Source organism: Pelecanus crispus, chromosome Z, assembly GCF_030463565.1.
Source record: "Pelecanus crispus isolate bPelCri1 chromosome Z, bPelCri1.pri, whole genome shotgun sequence".
NCBI lineage: Eukaryota > Metazoa > Chordata > Aves > Pelecaniformes > Pelecanidae > Pelecanus > Pelecanus crispus.
The window spans coordinates 81,058,489-81,077,070 of record NC_134676.1 but is presented as its reverse complement, the minus strand read 5'-3'; the positions used below and the strand labels follow the sequence as shown (position 1 = coordinate 81,077,070).

The 18,582-nt window shown below is 42.1% G+C and overlaps 1 protein-coding gene across 1 annotated transcript in view; it reads right to left on the bottom strand.

Annotated features, from left to right (window-relative positions):
* The window catches only part of RASA1 (RAS p21 protein activator 1), a 71,641-nt gene extending 53,793 nt beyond the window's left edge, over window positions 1-17,848 (bottom strand). The window contains exons 1-2 of the mRNA XM_075725837.1: window positions 17,370-17,848; window positions 724-873 (exon numbers count right to left, since the gene is read on the bottom strand). Coding sequence (XP_075581952.1) covers window positions 724-873; window positions 17,370-17,848 — 629 coding nt within the window. The remainder of the gene's footprint in view (window positions 1-723; window positions 874-17,369) is intronic.
* Between the last annotated feature and the right edge of the window lie 734 nt (window positions 17,849-18,582).

Sequence of the window (18,582 nt, the reverse complement as noted above, 5' to 3'; positions counted from 1 at the left end):
AAACGATTCTATGATCCTATGACAAAGACTTCTTCTACTGCTGCAGAAACATTTGCTTTCCTATTTTGTAAAGATGAACATTACACTGCAGCACTCTGCTTGCTGACTAACCTTCAAGCTCTTCTCAGAATACATCTCATTCACACTAATGCATAAATGAACTTACTAGTGTACACAATTTGGCAATGGTAAAATAACCCTAGTTACAACTTTGGACAAAGAGCTACTTGTATTTGGAACAACTAATGTTAACACATACTGAAAGCTGTTTCCATCAAACCTTCAGATTATTAAATATATAATCTCTTTGTTTCTTTTTGTTTTTTAGTCTTTGGGAGTTTTTCCCTCAAAATTAAGGAAGCAACCAGATGTTCTTGCACTTCAAGTATGTCCTGTGAGCTACAACGGCCACTACGGAACAGACTAAAACAATCTCCCTGACTAATGAAACCTGCATGTTGCCTTAAGTCTATTCACAACTGGTTTAGACAGACTTCTCTATCCAGATGTTGCTGGTTTCCTCACATTTTTCTTCTTTAGCCTATAAAGTAATTTTTAAGCAGCACATTTTAAACAATTAAACAAAAGTAAAAAGCTGTGCCATGCAAGAATGAAGAGTCAAAAATATTCAATTATAATACAATGATTGTTTTCTGTTTATTCTGTTCTAAAACCAAAAATAAACAGATCACAGTATTTTCAAGTAAAACTTTTAATTCTCACCTAAAATGATTGACATTTGTTTTACTAAGGAAGGAAAGCACAAATGAACCTGGTCTCCGATCACTCTCTCGAATAAGGTAACTTCCAGGTTTTCCTGCTTGTCGCAGACGTTCTTCTGCAATTGTTCTGTCAAGTTTTCCATGATACCACCTGAGAAAAGAATAACAACAGGCATCCTTAGAACTTAAGGTTTTTGCTTATTCTCACAGAAGAGACCTATGAAACTAACAAAAGCTTTCAGTCAAAACTGATGTAACTCCACACCTTTGCTTCACAGTTATCACGTCTTTGCATGTTCAAACTCCCAGTTTATTTACTTCCAATAAATATTTTGAAGACAGCATAGTTTTTCAGGTAACCTACTTCTCTCAGTGAACCATCCCAAGGGTTGGGGGGTCTACACATTTCATCAGCTTTTCTCTCCTCCCTAATTTGCTTATTTTAAATAAACAGAACCAGAGGTGACTGATCTGACCCAGAAGACTGTTGTATTTAAGCCTACAGGGACTTCAGTTCAGGCTGGATTTTCCAAAATCATTAATTAAAAAATTACTTGTAACAACCTGTTTCTCACCTGACACAGATACTGCTTTAGCAAAGCCTGCACTGAATTGGAGTGACAGCAGTCACCAGACCACTATCCAGCCCCCAGTCTTTCCTAATCACAATGCATACCCTATCAATTCAAAGCAAGTGCAGATGCATGGTATATCAGAGACTGCAAAATATGACAAAGGGACACTTTAGTGTAAAGGTTAGACTGTTACCATTCAAGCATTCATTCACTTTACCTCAGTTTATTTACACAGCTTTTGTCAGAACACTCATTCTACTACAAATGATGAAGTATTAGTTTGGTTGGTTTTTTTTTTTTTTTTTTAAAAGAAGGAAAAAAAAAAGGCAGCAATGGAGTGCACCATTCAAGTATAAAGCCAATCATCTTTCTCATTACCTTCAGAAAGCCACAGCATGTTCCGGAGCTACATACTGTAATAATTTATTAGCTCTGCATCCCTCAACTAACTATGCTTAATTCAACCTTTAATTTCTACACTCAAGAAAACATCAGCTTCCATAGAGCCACGGTTTTAGACAATTTAAATAATTTACCACTTCAGATCATTTGCCTTTTAGTTCTAACAGTTCACATATGTCTTGCAAGAGTCATAAAAATGCATTTTGGAAGAGATATGTAAATGACCTTTTGAACTAATATACGCAAGAACACCAAAAATTGCAGAGATTACAGTTAAAAAAACAATTAATAGCTGGGCTGTTGATAAAACCTGACCAGAAGTATTTTTTTTTTTCTGTGAAATGAAGCAAAAGTTTTGAGAGCTTTTATCAGAATGAAAATCAGATAGACTAAACGGATAAACATCATGTATACCAGCAGAAGCAGCACCAGCATAGATACTGTTTACCCTGGCAAAGCTGTGTGCTTGCTAGTATAGCTCTCCTTTGCTTCTCTTCCTCATCCTGATCAAAACAAGTTAAACCAGAAAAAGCGCTGCTGTGTCTGTACAACATACAGCACTTGAGGCTGCTGGAGGCCGAGTTACCTTAGTGAGATCCTGTCTCATCCCATTCCAGAGCAAGGCAGCCTTGCGGACAGAAACCTGTCGCTTAAAGACGGTCTGCAAAAAAGTGGATCACACTACCCCTGCCAGGAGGGTCCTTTAGAAAATGAAACAAAATCAAGACTGTCTGTTTTGAAGTACCTAGGATGAAATATTCTGCTTGTCAGTGTGCACAGTGTGGCTGAAACCTGAGTTTGTTCATTCCTGGTACCTGTCACAACAACTGGGCTTTGCTTTTCTGGGACAGACTGACTTTCACCAAGTAAGAACCTCCCTAGAGACCCAAGAAACCTTCCTGATCAAGAAATTCTTTGAAACTAACACTCCATGAAGCCTATTTTAAACTAACAATAGGTTCACTAATCTTTTATTTATTCCTATTTATCACTCACTTCAGAAAAACAATCTTAACTCTATTGAGAGACACATTGCGTTAAATGGCAAACTTAAAGGCATAGTTTTGAAATGGGGAAGGTTAAGAATGCAAATTACTAATAAAAAAATATACTAGGAAAACAAAAAGGCAAGATTACTCGCAAACAAAACATTCAACTTTTCTGTAATGGACTGGGATATCTCATAATGACAGCACAAACTTGCGTGCTCAAATTTTAAGACCAGAAGCTTTGTTCAAAGAGGACACCCTCCTGCTGGTGACAGCAATATGTGTGTGTGTGTGTGTGTGTGTGTATATATATATATATAGTGGTATATCCCACATATTGGAGACTGCTTCCTCTAATGCTGAACAGGCGCTATATATATATATAGTCTCCCATTCGACAGTTTTATACCAAGCATACCTGGTAATAAATGTGTTCTGTTAAAGTAGAACCAGGGTTAAAAATTATTTGCTCCCCCATTTCAGAAAAGGTTTATTTTCCGAAATAAAAATATCTATTTAACTTCTAAGTGCCATTAAATTCAGTGTCACTGAGCACATATTTGAAATGTTAACAGCTGAATTTAACTACAGCATTAACACTGAATTTAACTACCAACTGATATGAAGATACAAATGGCAGTAGAGCAGTCAATATTGAGCAATGATAGCAGAAAACAGCTCAAGTGATATCCTCAGGAAGCCTCTGTAGATAGCACACATCTTTAAAAAACAGGATACACACTGAAGTACAAGCTTTTAAGATACCACTAGAGTATGCAAAACGCTTGTTCGGAAATAACTGCATTTTTCAAGAGAGCAAAGTTTCATCTCTAGACAGAACCACTTTATTCAGGCAATATACAGTGTAAGAGTGTTGAAAGACTTCATTTTCAGAAGTGCACATCTTATATTTCATCCAGCTATCACCTGCTTTCAATATTATATGAAGATGCACTCTACAATTTTGCATCATTATCTTCACGTAATTTGACAGCAAACAGTAAAGACTATTTTACAAAATTGCAGTACTTGATCTGATTTAAGGATACCAAATGCTCAATTAAGGAGCAGCATTATCTTGTTTTTAATACTTCTGTTAAAAGGTTGTGGGATTTTTTTGCTTTGAAATACATCCACAGATAAATTTTTCTGTGAATATTGGCTAGTGTACCGAGTACAAATTCATACTAGTGAAAAATGTTAAGATCACTTAGGCTGTATTTTCAGTCATAAAGGAATATCCATCCAATATTCAATGCTATCCAAAGAAGGTACAACAGAAATGACTAAACTACAGAACCTGCCCTACTCATTGTAATTTCATCAGAGAATAAAGACTGCAGAACACTCTGAAGGACAGAACCTTCTGAAATAAAATAAATCCCAGATCATCTGGCTTTAACCCTCAATCAGGTATCTCAACAAAGCTTGAGTTCCGTGTCTCTGCAAAAATACATCACAAGAAACTACCTTTCCCTCTTCGGAGGTTCTGCACCATTTCAAGTTTATCGGTCAAGATCAACAACTTCAGCATTTTTAACAGCTTCAAGTTTTATGTGATCACAGTTAGAAGCAACGCTTAACCAGATCTCTTGATTTACCTCGAATACAGCTTCTAAACAGATGTAAAAGGAAGTCCTACCTACAGTGCACTATGAGTCTCATGAAAGGAATTAAGGTTCAGATAAGAGGGCATCACATAAAAAAAACCTGCCTAGCTGTTTGTAAACGTAAAGCTGCCCTTGTGGCTGTGACTTATCAAATGTGTGCACTCAAAACCGTAACTCACTACCACTTAGATGTATATCCTTCATCATTGCCAGACAAGATCCCTATCATTTCTAGTCAGTCACCTCTGCTTGCTTGCCTAGTCCTACCTAGGAACACTTTTGTATTTCTAATATTAACTTTGGAAATGTTTAAATGCTGACAATCCACTATTTTCACAGTGTTTTGAGCAAACATAATTAAATGCCATTCTGAATCACAGCTAGTGCCCTGACAATACAATAGCTTTGTAAGATGCGTTAAGAAATAAAACACGAGTAGCCTTGCAACCAAATGTTATGGAGTGATTCAACCATAAAACGTCTTACCAACTACAGACCCCAATTTAGGTGGTTGTTTCTGTGACCACCCATTTAACTGCTGTAACAAACATGTAAACTTGTCACCTAAATTGCGACCTTTATTTTGCTTCTAAGAGAATACCAGTAATAGGCTTCCATGTTTCACAAACCAGCCAAAAGCTGTGCAAGAAAATACTCTCCTCTGCCAGTTTAAATCAAAACCAGCATGTTCAAAACTCCAACCCTATGTATCACAATCTCAATTGCAGCAAACAGACAGAAGGCAGACACAACAGCATCACAAACAGCTTATATATACACACAAACAACATACAGCTGCTTAGGAGAATGGTCCTGACACCACAGCCACATCATGTGGCTGACAGCCATAAACCAGGTGATGAACGTCATGAAATAAGTTGCACTACAGTTAGAGCTGTTACCTCTGGCCTGCAAAAAGAGCTTCTTCATTTTCCTCCCCTCCATGGAAGAGGCCGGGTGCCAGACACCCAGTCACACCAGCCTCACTAGGCCCAGCCAGCACTTTCTGCTGTAAGCAGGAACACAACTACACTTCATTCCTTTAGCAACCTCATGGTACAGTAACAGGACTTTTGTCCCCCAACATGGACACACCACAAGGTCCATGCAAGGCACAGGCTCACAAAGAGGTAGCAGATGGTGAATTTACCATCTGGAAGGAGGCAGCTGCTATTGTGTCTGGAAGCGTGTCACACTGTTCAACCAAATACTTTATTTATTTACATATTTCCTTTTTACATGTGGGAAAAGCAAATATTATGAAACTTTGTTGTTCCACTAAAGGATTCTGCTGTTACAGTACACCACAATTTTTACTTAGGAACACAGTAGATTAGGGAGGAGGGAATGCAGGGGAAAGTGCTGAAGGGGAGTAAAAGTGGTTTTCAGCAACTTAGTACAAATGTAGATGTTTATAATAGCTGCAGACCTTTCTAATTCCATCTAGAAAAAAGTTCTGGTGCACAGGAAAAACAGTCATCAAATGCCATATCCACTTCAGTTAAAGCTCTTCTTAGCCATACCTTGATGCTTCAACAAAACCCATAAGAATGGCAAACTTCTAGGACTCAAGGTCCCTATCAATTTAGTCACCGCCTTAGTACCTTTCTCACGTTACAGATTCTTATCACCCCCTGATACTATGTGAGCTCTGTTCCCATTAGAACCCAAAGACAGCAGAGGTGATTACCTTGAACTAGGAAAATCCTCATTTCAAATGGCAGACAAACATCTCAAGTAGAGTTTCATGAAGACAGAGGAGAAAAAAAAAAACCACAACAAAATAGCCGGTATTCTTACCTGTTTCTTCTTATCCTGTTAACACCAACCATCCCCTCTCAAGCTTTCCATCTGAAGACTTGATGCTCCTATAGACTGTTCAAGTTTCATTTCGGTCTTACAGTTTCTCTCAGCCTAAAATGCATTCTTAGTTTTACCACTTTTATACAAACTCTGCCTTTTAACACTTTATCCTCCATCTCTGTCAGATTTCTAAGGCTGCATTACTTCCTTTATGCACATTATCTGTAGAGATTGAATTAAGCTAAGTTTGACTCAGACTTTACTAAATTCACATCCTTCTTCTGTCTTGTTAGTTACTATTCAGTAGTTAGCCGGTTTTGACCAAGTCTTTGCAGTTCTCCACATCACAAAGAACTTCCTGCCAGAAAAAGCTCTGCAAATATGTACCAACTGCTACACTGGATGCACCTTTAAGAAAATGAAACAAGGGCTGAACCTAACTTGAAGCCAAATAAGTGTTCTTTGTCCAGTATGCATGAAATTGAGTGTAACATACTCTTCTAGGAAAGGCAGGGAGGGGTTTTTATCCCTTTTGCATCCCTATGCATTCTGCTAAGAGGCGGTACAATGCACGTAAGCCTAACGACATAAGCCTAGTGAAGAATAATTCTGCTTTTCTCATTTGACTGTTCCAAAACCCCATAGAAAGAGTATATGGAAAACTGAACAGTGCTGCGCTTCAAGACTAGGAACCAGCCAACTAATGTGGCAGGTCACTACCATAGACACTCCTGGTACACCAGCTGTGCCAACCTGTTAGCCCTGGGACATGCAAACACCTCCAAAAGAAGCCATTAAAACACTTTCAGCAGTTTACATCAACTCTGGGCTAGAACAAAACAGATCAACCAAAAACGTCAGCACATCTTAACAAAGACTATGCAGAGATGAAAGAACAAGGTAAACATCCAGTCAAAAAGGAATACATTTAAATAACTTCACTAAGGAGAGGTTCTCAAAGTTTCAATTGCTGTAACAAACAATGCTGTCGGCTTTAAGAGAGACAGAAATGTGACAACAGCATAATATCCAACACAGCCAAAAGATTTCTTCCAATCCTACCTGATATATAATTACTGAAAATAAGGCTCACATTTTTGGAATGGCCACCAATAAGCAGGTGACATATAGCTAAACTGGCTGAAAAATAGATCTTGAAACAGCTTGCATTTTCTTACTGAAGGATCAGCTTAGGAAATCAATTCTAGACCTCATTATAGTTTTTAGCAAGAAGCTTTCCATTTTTACATGCTTCCCACTTGTGCCCTCTGCTCAAAAATATGACTTTTTCTGTTTGAACTAAGAGTAACTGCTACAGAAAAAATGTTAATACTGCTACACAAATCAGCAGATACTCTTTGGCAATAATTAAGGAATTTCTAAGATGTCATTCCTCTTCTCTGCCATTAACTTAATTAAATGTACCAGAGGCTCCTTCACCTGCTGCCTCCTCCTCACGCCTCAACCTCTCTAACCAAGCATGGGTTTTTGTTTTGTGCTCCACTCTCATGCCTCTTGCAAGCTGGAACGCCTCCCTAGAGAGATGCATCACGCCCATGGGTAGATAACTGCTTCTATAACAAGAAAACCCTGACAGTTATACACTAGAAATCAAAGATAGGTACAATGCCTGAATTAAAAGATGTCTAATATTTCCCCACATGCACTAGGAACAACAGTGGGGGAATATAACCTGGAGAGCACAATCCATACACAACAAATCCAACAGCGTGACATAAAAGAACTGTCTGTACAACTAAGAAAAGGAAAAAAAAACTGTTTCTAGACTTGAATATAGAATGAGGTGATTACTACAGAGTCTTGGTAACATTTTGCTTTTGGAGGAATAAGGACATTTTTCTAGCATCCCTTTTATTGCCAAGGAGTGGAAAGAACAACAACAACAACAAAAATCTCTCCACAGATGCTTAGAAAGCACTATGCAAGAAAAAGTCTGGGGAAAAGGTGTGGTTTGAACAATAAAATGCAAGCAATTCCTTAATCTTCTGGATTAAGCAAGTATCCAAGCTTGAATCTTGCAACATCTCCGGTGTTACTCTACTAACAGATGGCAATATAAAAAAAAAAGGAGTTGACTGATTTATGGTTACTCTTTAATTTTATATATAGAAAAAGATGATGCAATGTATCTATAAAATAACCATACAAAACCCAATGAATAAGCCACAGACAGAGTACCCTTTTGTGCGTGTCCTACCTATGGGTGAACATTTACATATATATGCATAGTTTTATGGAAAGACAAGGTGGACTTAAAATAGTAAGACACCAAAATTTTAGAAAAACTTCTTACACAAATCTACACAGAATTACTATACGACTCTTGAGCTGATTATCAAAGGTTGGCTAAACCTAGATGTTTGCTGGAAACTACTCTAGAAAAGCAAGCAGTATACTCTGCAAGGGAAAGTTCATAGGAAAAACACTTGTCCAAATATCTGTAAGTAGCTATTCATAAGAAAATCATATAAGAAAATCATATAAGAAAATCATATAAGAAAATCATATAAGAAAATCATATAAGAAAATCATATAAGAAAATCATATAAGAAAATCATATAAGAAAATCATATAAGAAAATCATATAAGAAAATCATATAAGAAAATCATATAAGAAAATCATATAAGAAAATCATATAAGAAAATCATATAAGAAAATCATATACCCATCCCTGTTGAACCAATGACAGTAATCCTTAACAGAAAACGTTAACATTTTAAATATTCCCATGTAGTTACATACTCAACTTCTTCAAATATAATTATATATAGCTAACATCTCAACGCTAACATTAACTGGACAAACTGGCAAGATACAGACTGGGTGGGTGGTCTGCAAGATGGGTAGGAGATTGGCTCACAGGCCACATTCAGAGTGTGGTGATCAGTGGTTTGTACTCTGGCTGGCAGCCCGTCACAAGTGGGGTCCCCCAGGGATCAATACTGGGCCCCACGCTGTTCAACATCTTCATAAATGAGCTGGATGATGGGATTGAAAGCACCCTGACCAGGTTTGTTGATGATACCAGATTGGGTGGCAAGGTGGATGCGTGAGAAGGGAGAGCTATCTTACAGACAGATATGGGCAGGCTGGAAGAGTGGGCTGGCAAGAACAGTATGAAGTTTAGGAAAGACAAGTGCAAGGTCCTGCACCTGGGATGACATAACCCAAAAGCCCAGCACAGGCTGAGATCCGTGTGGCTGGGGAGCAGCCTTGCTGAGACAGAGCTGGGGTCCTGGTGGACAGCAAGATGAACCTGAGTCAGCAGTGTGCCACTGCAGCAACAAAGGCACATCAGATCCTGGGCTGCATCCACAGGGGCATTGCTAGCAGACATAGAGATGTGACCATCCCAGCGCTTCTCAGGTTGCACCTGGAGTACAGTCCAGTTCCGGTCCCCACAGTACAAGAAAGATGTGGACAGACTGAAGAGAATCCAAAGGAGGGCCACGAGATGATGAGAGGGATAGGGAACCTAACCCATGTGGAAATACTGACAGTGTTAGGTCTCTTCTCCCTGGGAAGAGAAGGCGCAGGGGGACCTCACCACTCTATTGAAATTTTTTTACAGTGAAAACAATCACGTCCTGGAACAAACTACCCAGGGATGTGGTAGAATCCCCATCACTGGAGGTTTTCAAGATGCAGCTGGACAGGGTGCAAGATAATCTCAACTATGCTCCCTTTCCCACAAAAGGCTAGGCCAGATGTTCTTTCAAGGTTCCTCCCAAACTAGGCTGTTTTATGGTTCTATGCTTCTATATATTTCAACCCCAATGAAACTGTATACTTACAAAGCCCAATTAGCACTTGAGGACGAACAACTACTACTATTTCAGTTTAACAAAACAGGAAACCCTAACAAAAAAAAAAAAAAAAAAATATTTGGTATGAAGTTGGCCTGAGAAGCAGCTGAAAATATGGAAATTAATATGGAAATATGGAAGGTTAAAATGACTTTTTTAGGGCCTGATCACCACAAGGATCAAACTGCTAACTTACCAGAACTGGCTACACTGAGTGTCCTGGAGACCTCGATAGTCCTTTCTTGAAATAGAACTGGAGGTTTCAAGTTAGTTTAGCAACATTGGTTTGTATACATTAATTATTACAATGCTTAATGTGTACCAAAAAGATAATTTAGAAGGAAAAGGTAGACGTTCCAGGCAAATTTATTAAATATTTAAGCAGCACTGTTAGCTACCTTGGAAAGTTTTCTTTTTTAAAAAAAAGCAAATTCTTGAACTTTTACAGGAGAAGTTAGGAGATCTGCCTACATAGAAAATAATGAAATATTCCATTTACCCACCTAAGGATTTATTTTACTTTCCTTTAAAGTCTTCCCTGTTAGCTACTGCCACTGACATGATCCTTGTCTGCTTCAAGTAGGTCCTACAACCTGATCCTCAACTATAAACAGTATATTTATACATATACAGAATTAATTCACTTGGAAGTGACTGATGGGGATCTAGTCCAAACCTCCCAATCCCCAGGCCACTCAAGCAGGGTCACCTAAATCAGGCTGCTCAGGGCCATGTTCAGTTGGGTAATGAACACCTCCAATGACGGAGACTCCACAACCTCTCTGGGCAACCTCTGCCACTGTTTGACCACCCCCACAATCAAAAAAAAAGGCACTTTTTGTATTCAGATGGAATTTCAAGGTTTTTTTAATTTGTTTCCATTGCTTCTTGCCCTGTCATTGGGCACCACTGAGAACAGGCTGGCTCCCTCATCTTCATTCGCTCCCATCAGGTACTTATATGCAAGGATAAGACCCACCTGAGCCTCCTTCTCCAGACTGAACAGTCCCAGCTCTCTCAGCCTCTCCTCGTCTGACAGATGCTCCAGTCCCTGCAACATCTTGGTGGCCCTGCACTGGGCCCACCTCAGTAAGTCCATGTGTCTCTTCTTCTGGAGGGCCCAGCACTGGACACAGCATCCCAGAGGTGTCTCAGCAGTGCTGAGCAAAGGGGAAGGACCACCTCCCTCCAGCTGCTGGCAACGCTCCTCCCAACGCAGCCCAAGATACTGTCAGCCTTCTTTGCCATGAGGGTGCATTGCTAGCTCTGTCCACCAGGATGGCCAGGTCCTTCTCCACAGAGCTGTTTCCCAGCTGGTCAGCCACCAGCATCTGCTTGGGGTTATTCCTCCCCAGTGCCAGAGCTTTGTGTTTCCTTTGTTGAACTTCAGGAGATCCCTCACAGCCCAATTCTCCAGCCTGTCCAGGGCACCGTGGGTGACAGCACACCCACCTGGTGTTTCAGCCACTCCTCTCAGTTTTGCATTGTCTGTGAACTTGCTACGGGTGTACTCTGTCCCAGCACATTAATCAAAATGTTCAACAGTGTTGGCCCCTGGGCACACCCAGGGGAACACCACCAGTAACTTGCCTTCACCTGGACTTTGTGCTGCTGATCACCACCTGCTGGCTGTTCAGCTGGCTTTCAATCCACCTCACTGTCCATTTATCTAACCTGTACACTGTCAGTTTGTCTGTGAGGAGGCTACGGGAGACAGTGTCAAAAGCCTTACTAAAGTTGAAATAAACTCTCTCTGCTTCTCCCCAAGCCAATGACCTCATTGTAGGAGGCTGTTACATTGGTTAAGCACTATTTCCCCATCATAAATCCAGGCTAGCTACTCCCCATCATCTTCAAAGCAAAACATAATTTAAAGATAGACTCATGCAAGAACAGAAACTTTTTTCTGCTCCAGAGTGATAAAGCAGATATTTTATGCAAAAATAAAAAATACTAAAGACTGCCCACAGTCTTTATGTAGTGTACAAAAGTATATAAAACAGGACAAGTATATAAAACTTGTCAAGCACTGGTAAGATTTTATTGGCACTGACCATACTCCGGAGGGACACAGAATCATTTCACTGCAATCTTCTGTGCAGCACAAAGACAATATTAAAACAAGATACCTTCTCCTCCCTCCTACCGTGCCTACCAGTGAGACAGATAAAGATTTTTTTGTTGCTGTTGTTCAAGGAGAAAGGAAGGCATGTGGGAAACTGGAAAACTACTACGGGAGTCCTAAGAAGTTATGACTGAAACAACAAATGGGGTCCTACACTGAAGAGACGCATGCCGACATTGGTAAAATTTGTGTTCTTCCCCACTCCCCAGCCACAAAACAGTAAGACAAGAAGAGGTGAGGAAATAGGGCATAATATTATGCTTCTCGATAGGGTAGGCCAGTAGATGAAGTGCCTAAGTCCCACACTGAAGTTCTGGGAGTCAATATACGACACAAAATAAAAACTAGGTGAAGTGTGGGTCAAGAGGCTGTATTCACTGTTTAAACAAAATGACATCATCTGATGTTAACTAGAAACATCAACTAAACTACTGAAAAATCCTCCTCAAACTTTTTCCGGTATCAAATACCAGTCTACTTCTGGTTTTCTTAATCTGAAGCTTTCATTTATATATGTACCTAACATGCTCAGTTTACTTACAGCTTCGCTTTCTATATATGGTTAGGTACAAGTTTGCTCTGCTGCTTTTGACCATTCATTTAAGACAGCACTTCTAACACCACACATTCAGCCAGAACTAAAACCAAATTTATATTCAGGTCTATTTTTTAAGTGGCCAAATCAGTACACTGCCCATCAACTTTAGAAAAGTAAGGTGTTTCCTTCAGTAGAGAACAGGAATTAATAAAGAAATTTGTTACCTAAAAAAGAAAAGTTTACCTGCTAACCACATTAACTGCTAAACAGGAAAGAAACCTCATACACTAAAATCAAGCTACATCACGTTTCATTTTTTTATTGTTTATACACGACTTAACTGAACATGCCAGTATTATTTCCCCTGTTTTCAGATTCATTCATTGGTATGGAAAAGGGCCTTCAACCCTTATTCAGCAAAAAAATTCTTTTTCATGAGTTACTGAAATAAACAAATGCTGCAGAACTCTGGACCTGCCACCTTTGACACTCATGTGAAGAAACTAGAACTTCACACTATGTTCAGGCAGAAAAATGTTCTACTTTGATGCAATCATTTAACATTGCTCTATCCATCTCTATCTTCAGCTCTTTTTCTCACTATTATGTTGCCTCAACAGGCACACCAACAGTGACTGTAAGAACACATCTGCTTTGGGTAAGATTTGTTTTAACCAGACAGTATTCTGACAGCCTATTTCATTTTATATGGTTGATAGCTTTTGATTTCAAGTCATTTCCATTTCAAAGTGATAACTACTGCTCAAAAAACAAGGTATGAAAATAGTTTTACTGAAATATACTAGAACTGCTTCTGCCACCTTAATGAACTAGGATCTAAAATAATTTTGTCAAAGATTTTTAATCAAATACATAAATAACTGAATTATTCCACATACCACTGGTTTACAACCAAATAAAATAGCATTCATTCATTAAATCTGAACGTATTTCCTTACACTGTTTCACTCTCTGTCAGCGAGCTTTACAAATGAGCTAGAAAGCACGGAAGAAAATGACCAAAACAAACACCAGAGTTGCCCACTTTATTCCTGAGCATCCTATGCCTCCCACCTAGCATTAAGCTACATATAAACATGCTACTACTGTGCTCCAGAAAAATGAAAAGCCACACACACACTGAACAGACAAGCCTTAAGTCAGTTTCAGTCAGGATCAAAGAAGGTAAAAATCAGCCCTACTTGGGGATTTTGAGTTTGTGAATAAAAAGAACCTGTTACATGCTGACAGTCTCCACCCACTGCTAGAAAATTAAAGAAAACACACTAAGAGAAGACACACTCCCCTCTTCCGCAGGTAGGTGGAAAAGAGAAGAGGAAATTAAGTGTATTAGGTGCTTGCTAGCAAAGACGAACACATCCTGACTACCCTGAACGAACTATATTTACAGCATCCTGATGGGAAATGCAGAACATGCATCTGCTTCACTTCCCATCCCTTCAGGTTAGTTACTGTGAAAGCCAGACTGTCAACTATATGGTATTTAAAAACTTCTTCAAATTTAAAAAAAACATTTGGTCTGTAAGACCTTTATGGCCTAACACTTGCAAACTGGGATGTTGTGTATGTTTTGTGGTTTTTTTTCTTTTTTTTTTTTAATTTGCAAAACAAGTTAGGAGATGAAAAAGTGGTCAAGTTGTGTCAACTTTATACAGAAAGCTTCATTTCATTTTAGACTTAAAAGTCTGATCTAAGACTGGAGAATGACCTTGGAAACACCAGCAGCAAATTTACCAGATATTTTTGTTTGGGGTCAGTAACCAACTATTCGGTAAATCCTGAAATATGATGCATGTCCATGGGAAGGCAAAGAAGCCTACTGAGTTGTTACTGTTATGAAAGAAATTAATGCCTTTTCATTCTTATACAGGAGAATAGTAATTTTATATCCCATAAAGTGAGGCCAGGAGTGAAGAGTACTCTCAATTTTCCGATATGCCCGTTACATACTGCAACCAATTAAGACAAAGAAACAAAACCATTTGACAGAATCGTGGAGCTATCCATCAAGCCAACCCTGCATGCCTCCTACAAAAAACTGAATGAATTAGGAGGAAGTGGGAAAGGGTGGAGCTGGCAGTCATATTTAAACAAATGGAACAGCAGTTTTGTAATCACATTCAACTGGAGAAATTTAATCCAAGTTTAAGTTACAAGATCAATTACTGCTCTTAAAGACTTATATTGGACCTTTTCTTATATAAGATGATAGATAATACTGATCTTTGGTTTTGGTAATAAATCAAGAGTTCAACTCCGCAAAAGCAGATGGTATGACTACAAAGAAAGGGCACTTCCAAAATAAACCAGCAGGACTGAAAGGATACAATTTACTATGGACACGTGGCCAATTTAAATGACTTAACTGAGAAAGGTAAAAACTAATACCATATAAAATAAATAATAAATGAATTAAAGGGAAAAAGGCTTCTAACGATATTAATCAGCCAACTCAATTTTTTTTTTTTTTAAGGAAAAGTCACACCCCAAGGATAAAATTACGAAGAAAAAGGTTAAGTGTGTGGAGGTGTGCACTTCCAAATCAATTTTTTAAATGTATTTTATTTTTTGGATGTTTCTGTATTAAAGAATCTTCAAGAGAAGAACATTTAACTACAGAGCTATGGCCCGGTCCTGCAAAATCTTCCATGTCCCCTTTGTCTGAATAAGGTAAGTAGCCTTGTCAACCAAAACAAAATCAGGGCCTCTGCAGTCTTCCCCTAGCAGGGAAAGGGGAGCTTCCAGGAGCTGCCCCCTTCTCCTTGTCAGAAATCGAATGTCCTCTTTCATGAAAGTTAACCATCATGCTTGCATGTGACTTACAAGACAATATTCTGACTGCAAAATCCACTCAGAATTGGAGATGTAGTAACAACTATTTAGTATAAAACAGGTGATTATTCATAAATAATCACCCCACTTTCTAAAAATATTTGAAAAGAGCTTGCTTTTTGGCTTTTTCCCCCAAGTTCTCTGAGGACCTTAGGCAGATCTAACAGAAGGAGCAGTCTGATCTTTCAGAGAGAAAACCAGAAGAGCAGAATTCTGTATCTCACTGGCTTAGCACACAATGTTGAAGAAGTAACTTTGCTTTTACGTGCTCCTATTTCCCTCCTTATCCTTTGTCAAATCTGCTTAATCCTATTTCTAGCTCGTCAGAGAAGTTTAAAAGTTTAAGACTATTCAAACACTGTCTGCACAAAACAAGGCCTTGGTGTTTACAAACTTCCACAAAATGTCCAGAAATTAAAAGAATAAAGGATTACTAGGAAGCCTGTCAGGGTTAGAGAGATTAATTTAAAAGAAATACTATACTGTTACATTTTATGGCCTCTTTGTAACTACAGTGGCTCCTGAAATCTTGGAAGTACATGAAATAGTGCAGAACTTAACTCTGAGAGTAGAGTTATGTGAGAAAGTAAAAAAGAACCCAAATTCAGATGGGTTTTCAGATTAACTTTCTGACCTGTATCTTGAACACATCTGCCACCCTGTACCTCAAAACCCCAAATTGTTTACGATACTCACTGTAACTTCAGGAACAACGTATTTCTAGATAGTGATGAAAGCAATTTAAGTCTTTGAAGCAATTTCATTTTGGGGAGGATATGGTACCTGCTCAAGGGCTATTTTCTGTTCTAATACAAGCCTTGCAAGTGCTTTACCTAAACTTGCAGACTTTCTACAGTTAAATCCGAAGGTTACGTCTAGAGTACTTACTAATTACATGAACTCTATATAACATTATCTGATCTTATATTTCACACCATATAAACACAGAACTGGTCCGCCTCTAGTGCAAGATTCTTTCTATTACGAGCACTGCAGGAATGGAGATTAACCTAATGGATGGATAAGTATAATAAAACCTAACTGCAGGTTTAGAGTTTGGTTTTTTTTTTAACTGCCTCCTCTCTCCAGACATAATTAAAACCAACTTTATTTTAAATTGGTTGAGCAGCAAAGCAGTTAGAAATTATTTATAAAAATAGCCTCTCTTCTCACACTCTTAAAATACAGAATTAATTGTAATTCATTTTAAATCCATGTTTCAAGACTGCCTGACTTTAAAAAAAAAAAAAAAAAGACCAGACACGTGCACATAGCTTTTCCATTTCATGTACGAACATAGCTGAAGTTAAGTGTTACAGGGTTTCTTTTCAGTACAAAACAATGGAATACAAAAGGAAGACATGGTGTATGAATTATTTTATGTCATTTTTGCTAGCTTTTCTTTAAAAAAAAATAGAGTTTATGGCTCTTCGAAGACAGACAAGGGCGCTACCAGAGATTGGAAAAGTCTCCCCAACAGGTAGTTTAACCACAACCGGAATAGCTCACTCTTCCTGGCAGCCTGCAGTCATCGCTATGAAGACTTGCAAAAAACCTGACTCGGCTCGACCAGGGCGCATTTTTTTCCAGGAGCTGACCCCACTTACGACCGGACCTCCACCCTCAGGTGAAGGGGGGCTTCACGGCCCTGCGGCCGCTGCTCACCCTCCGCCCGCCCACCGCACCAGGCCGGGCCGCGGCTGGGCTCCCGCTCCCGGGCACTCTCCCGGCGGAGCAGCCTTCCTGCTGGAGCGGAACCGGGGAAGGGGTGGGGTGGCAGGGGGGCTAGAACTTCTGCGGGACTTCCACGGGAGTTTGACACACACTTTCCACCGGGCAAAGGTGGGGGCCCGGCGCCGCGGCCCCCGCTGCTCGGCGGCAGGCCGGGGCCGGGGCGGGCCCCTGCGGGGCGGCGGCTACTCACTGGTTGGTGGGGGGCGCGTTGAGCGGGATGGCCACCTCCTCCTCTTCGTACTCCGGCCCGTCCAGCGAGTCGCCTTCGTCCACAGTCCCCAGGCCCCCGGCCAAAGGGGGCGGCGGCGGCGGCGGCAGCGGGGGGAAGGCGGCGGCGGCGGTGCCGGGATCGGTCGCCCGGGCCGCCTCCGATCCCTGCGCCGGGCCGGCCGCTGTGGCGGCGCCGCCGGCCGCCGGAGGGGCAGGCCCCGCGCCCAGCTCCAGGAGCCCCAGTACCGAGCACAAAGCCGGGCCACCCGGGGGGCCGGCGCCTGGGCTGCCGCCGCCGCCGCCGCCGGAGCCGGCCGGGAAGGGGCCCTGCGGCCCCGGCCCCTTGCCCCGGCATACGGCGGGGTAGTGCCCGGGCTCCGCGCCGCCGCCGCCGGCTCCCGCCGTCCCGGCTGAGGTAACCGAGCCGCCCTCCTCAGCCCCGGCCTCGGCCGCCATCATGTTGAGCCTCGTTTCCCCCCCCCCCCCCCCCCCCGCCCGCCGGCCGCCGCACGCCGCGGAGGTGGCGACAAAGGGGCCCCGGCCCCCCGCCCCGCCCCGCCCCGGCGGGGAGCGGAGCCGGGACGAGGGCGAAACTTCCCCGGCGGAGACGGGCCGGGAACAATAGCCGGGCTGGGCGGGGGCTGGGCGCGCAGGGCAGCTCCGCAGGGCCCCGCCGCGGCTGCCTCGGCCCCGGCGGCCGCCAGGGGAGCGGCTGCCGCCGCCTCGGCCCGCCTCCCGCCGGCCCGGCAGCGCGCGGGAGCCAGGCGGGCCGGGCCGCACCGCGCCTGCGCGCCGCACCCCGCGCGCCCGCACCGACAGACGCGTGCGCGGCCGGGAGAGGGCGGGGGCGGGGGCGGCGGCGCCTGGGGCGTGAGGGAGCCCCCGCAGCCCACCGCGAGAAGAATAAAGAAATAAAAGCGAGCCCAGCGGGGCGGGCGCCGCCGCGAGGAGGGGCTGCGCGGGGGCGGCGTGCCGCGGCCCGCAGGTGGGGCCTCCCCGCAGGGCCGGGGGCCTCGGCGGGGTGCGGTGAGGGGCAGCGGCAGCGGCAGCGTCCGGCCGGCTGCAGCGCTGGCAGGCGGCTGCGCTCTGCCGGGCGCCCGGCCCCGGGCCGGGGCAGAAGCCTGACGGGAGTGGGAAGAGGCGCCGTCAGCTCAGCGCCTGTGGGCCTGGCTGCCTCCGTGCGGCGTGGCCCA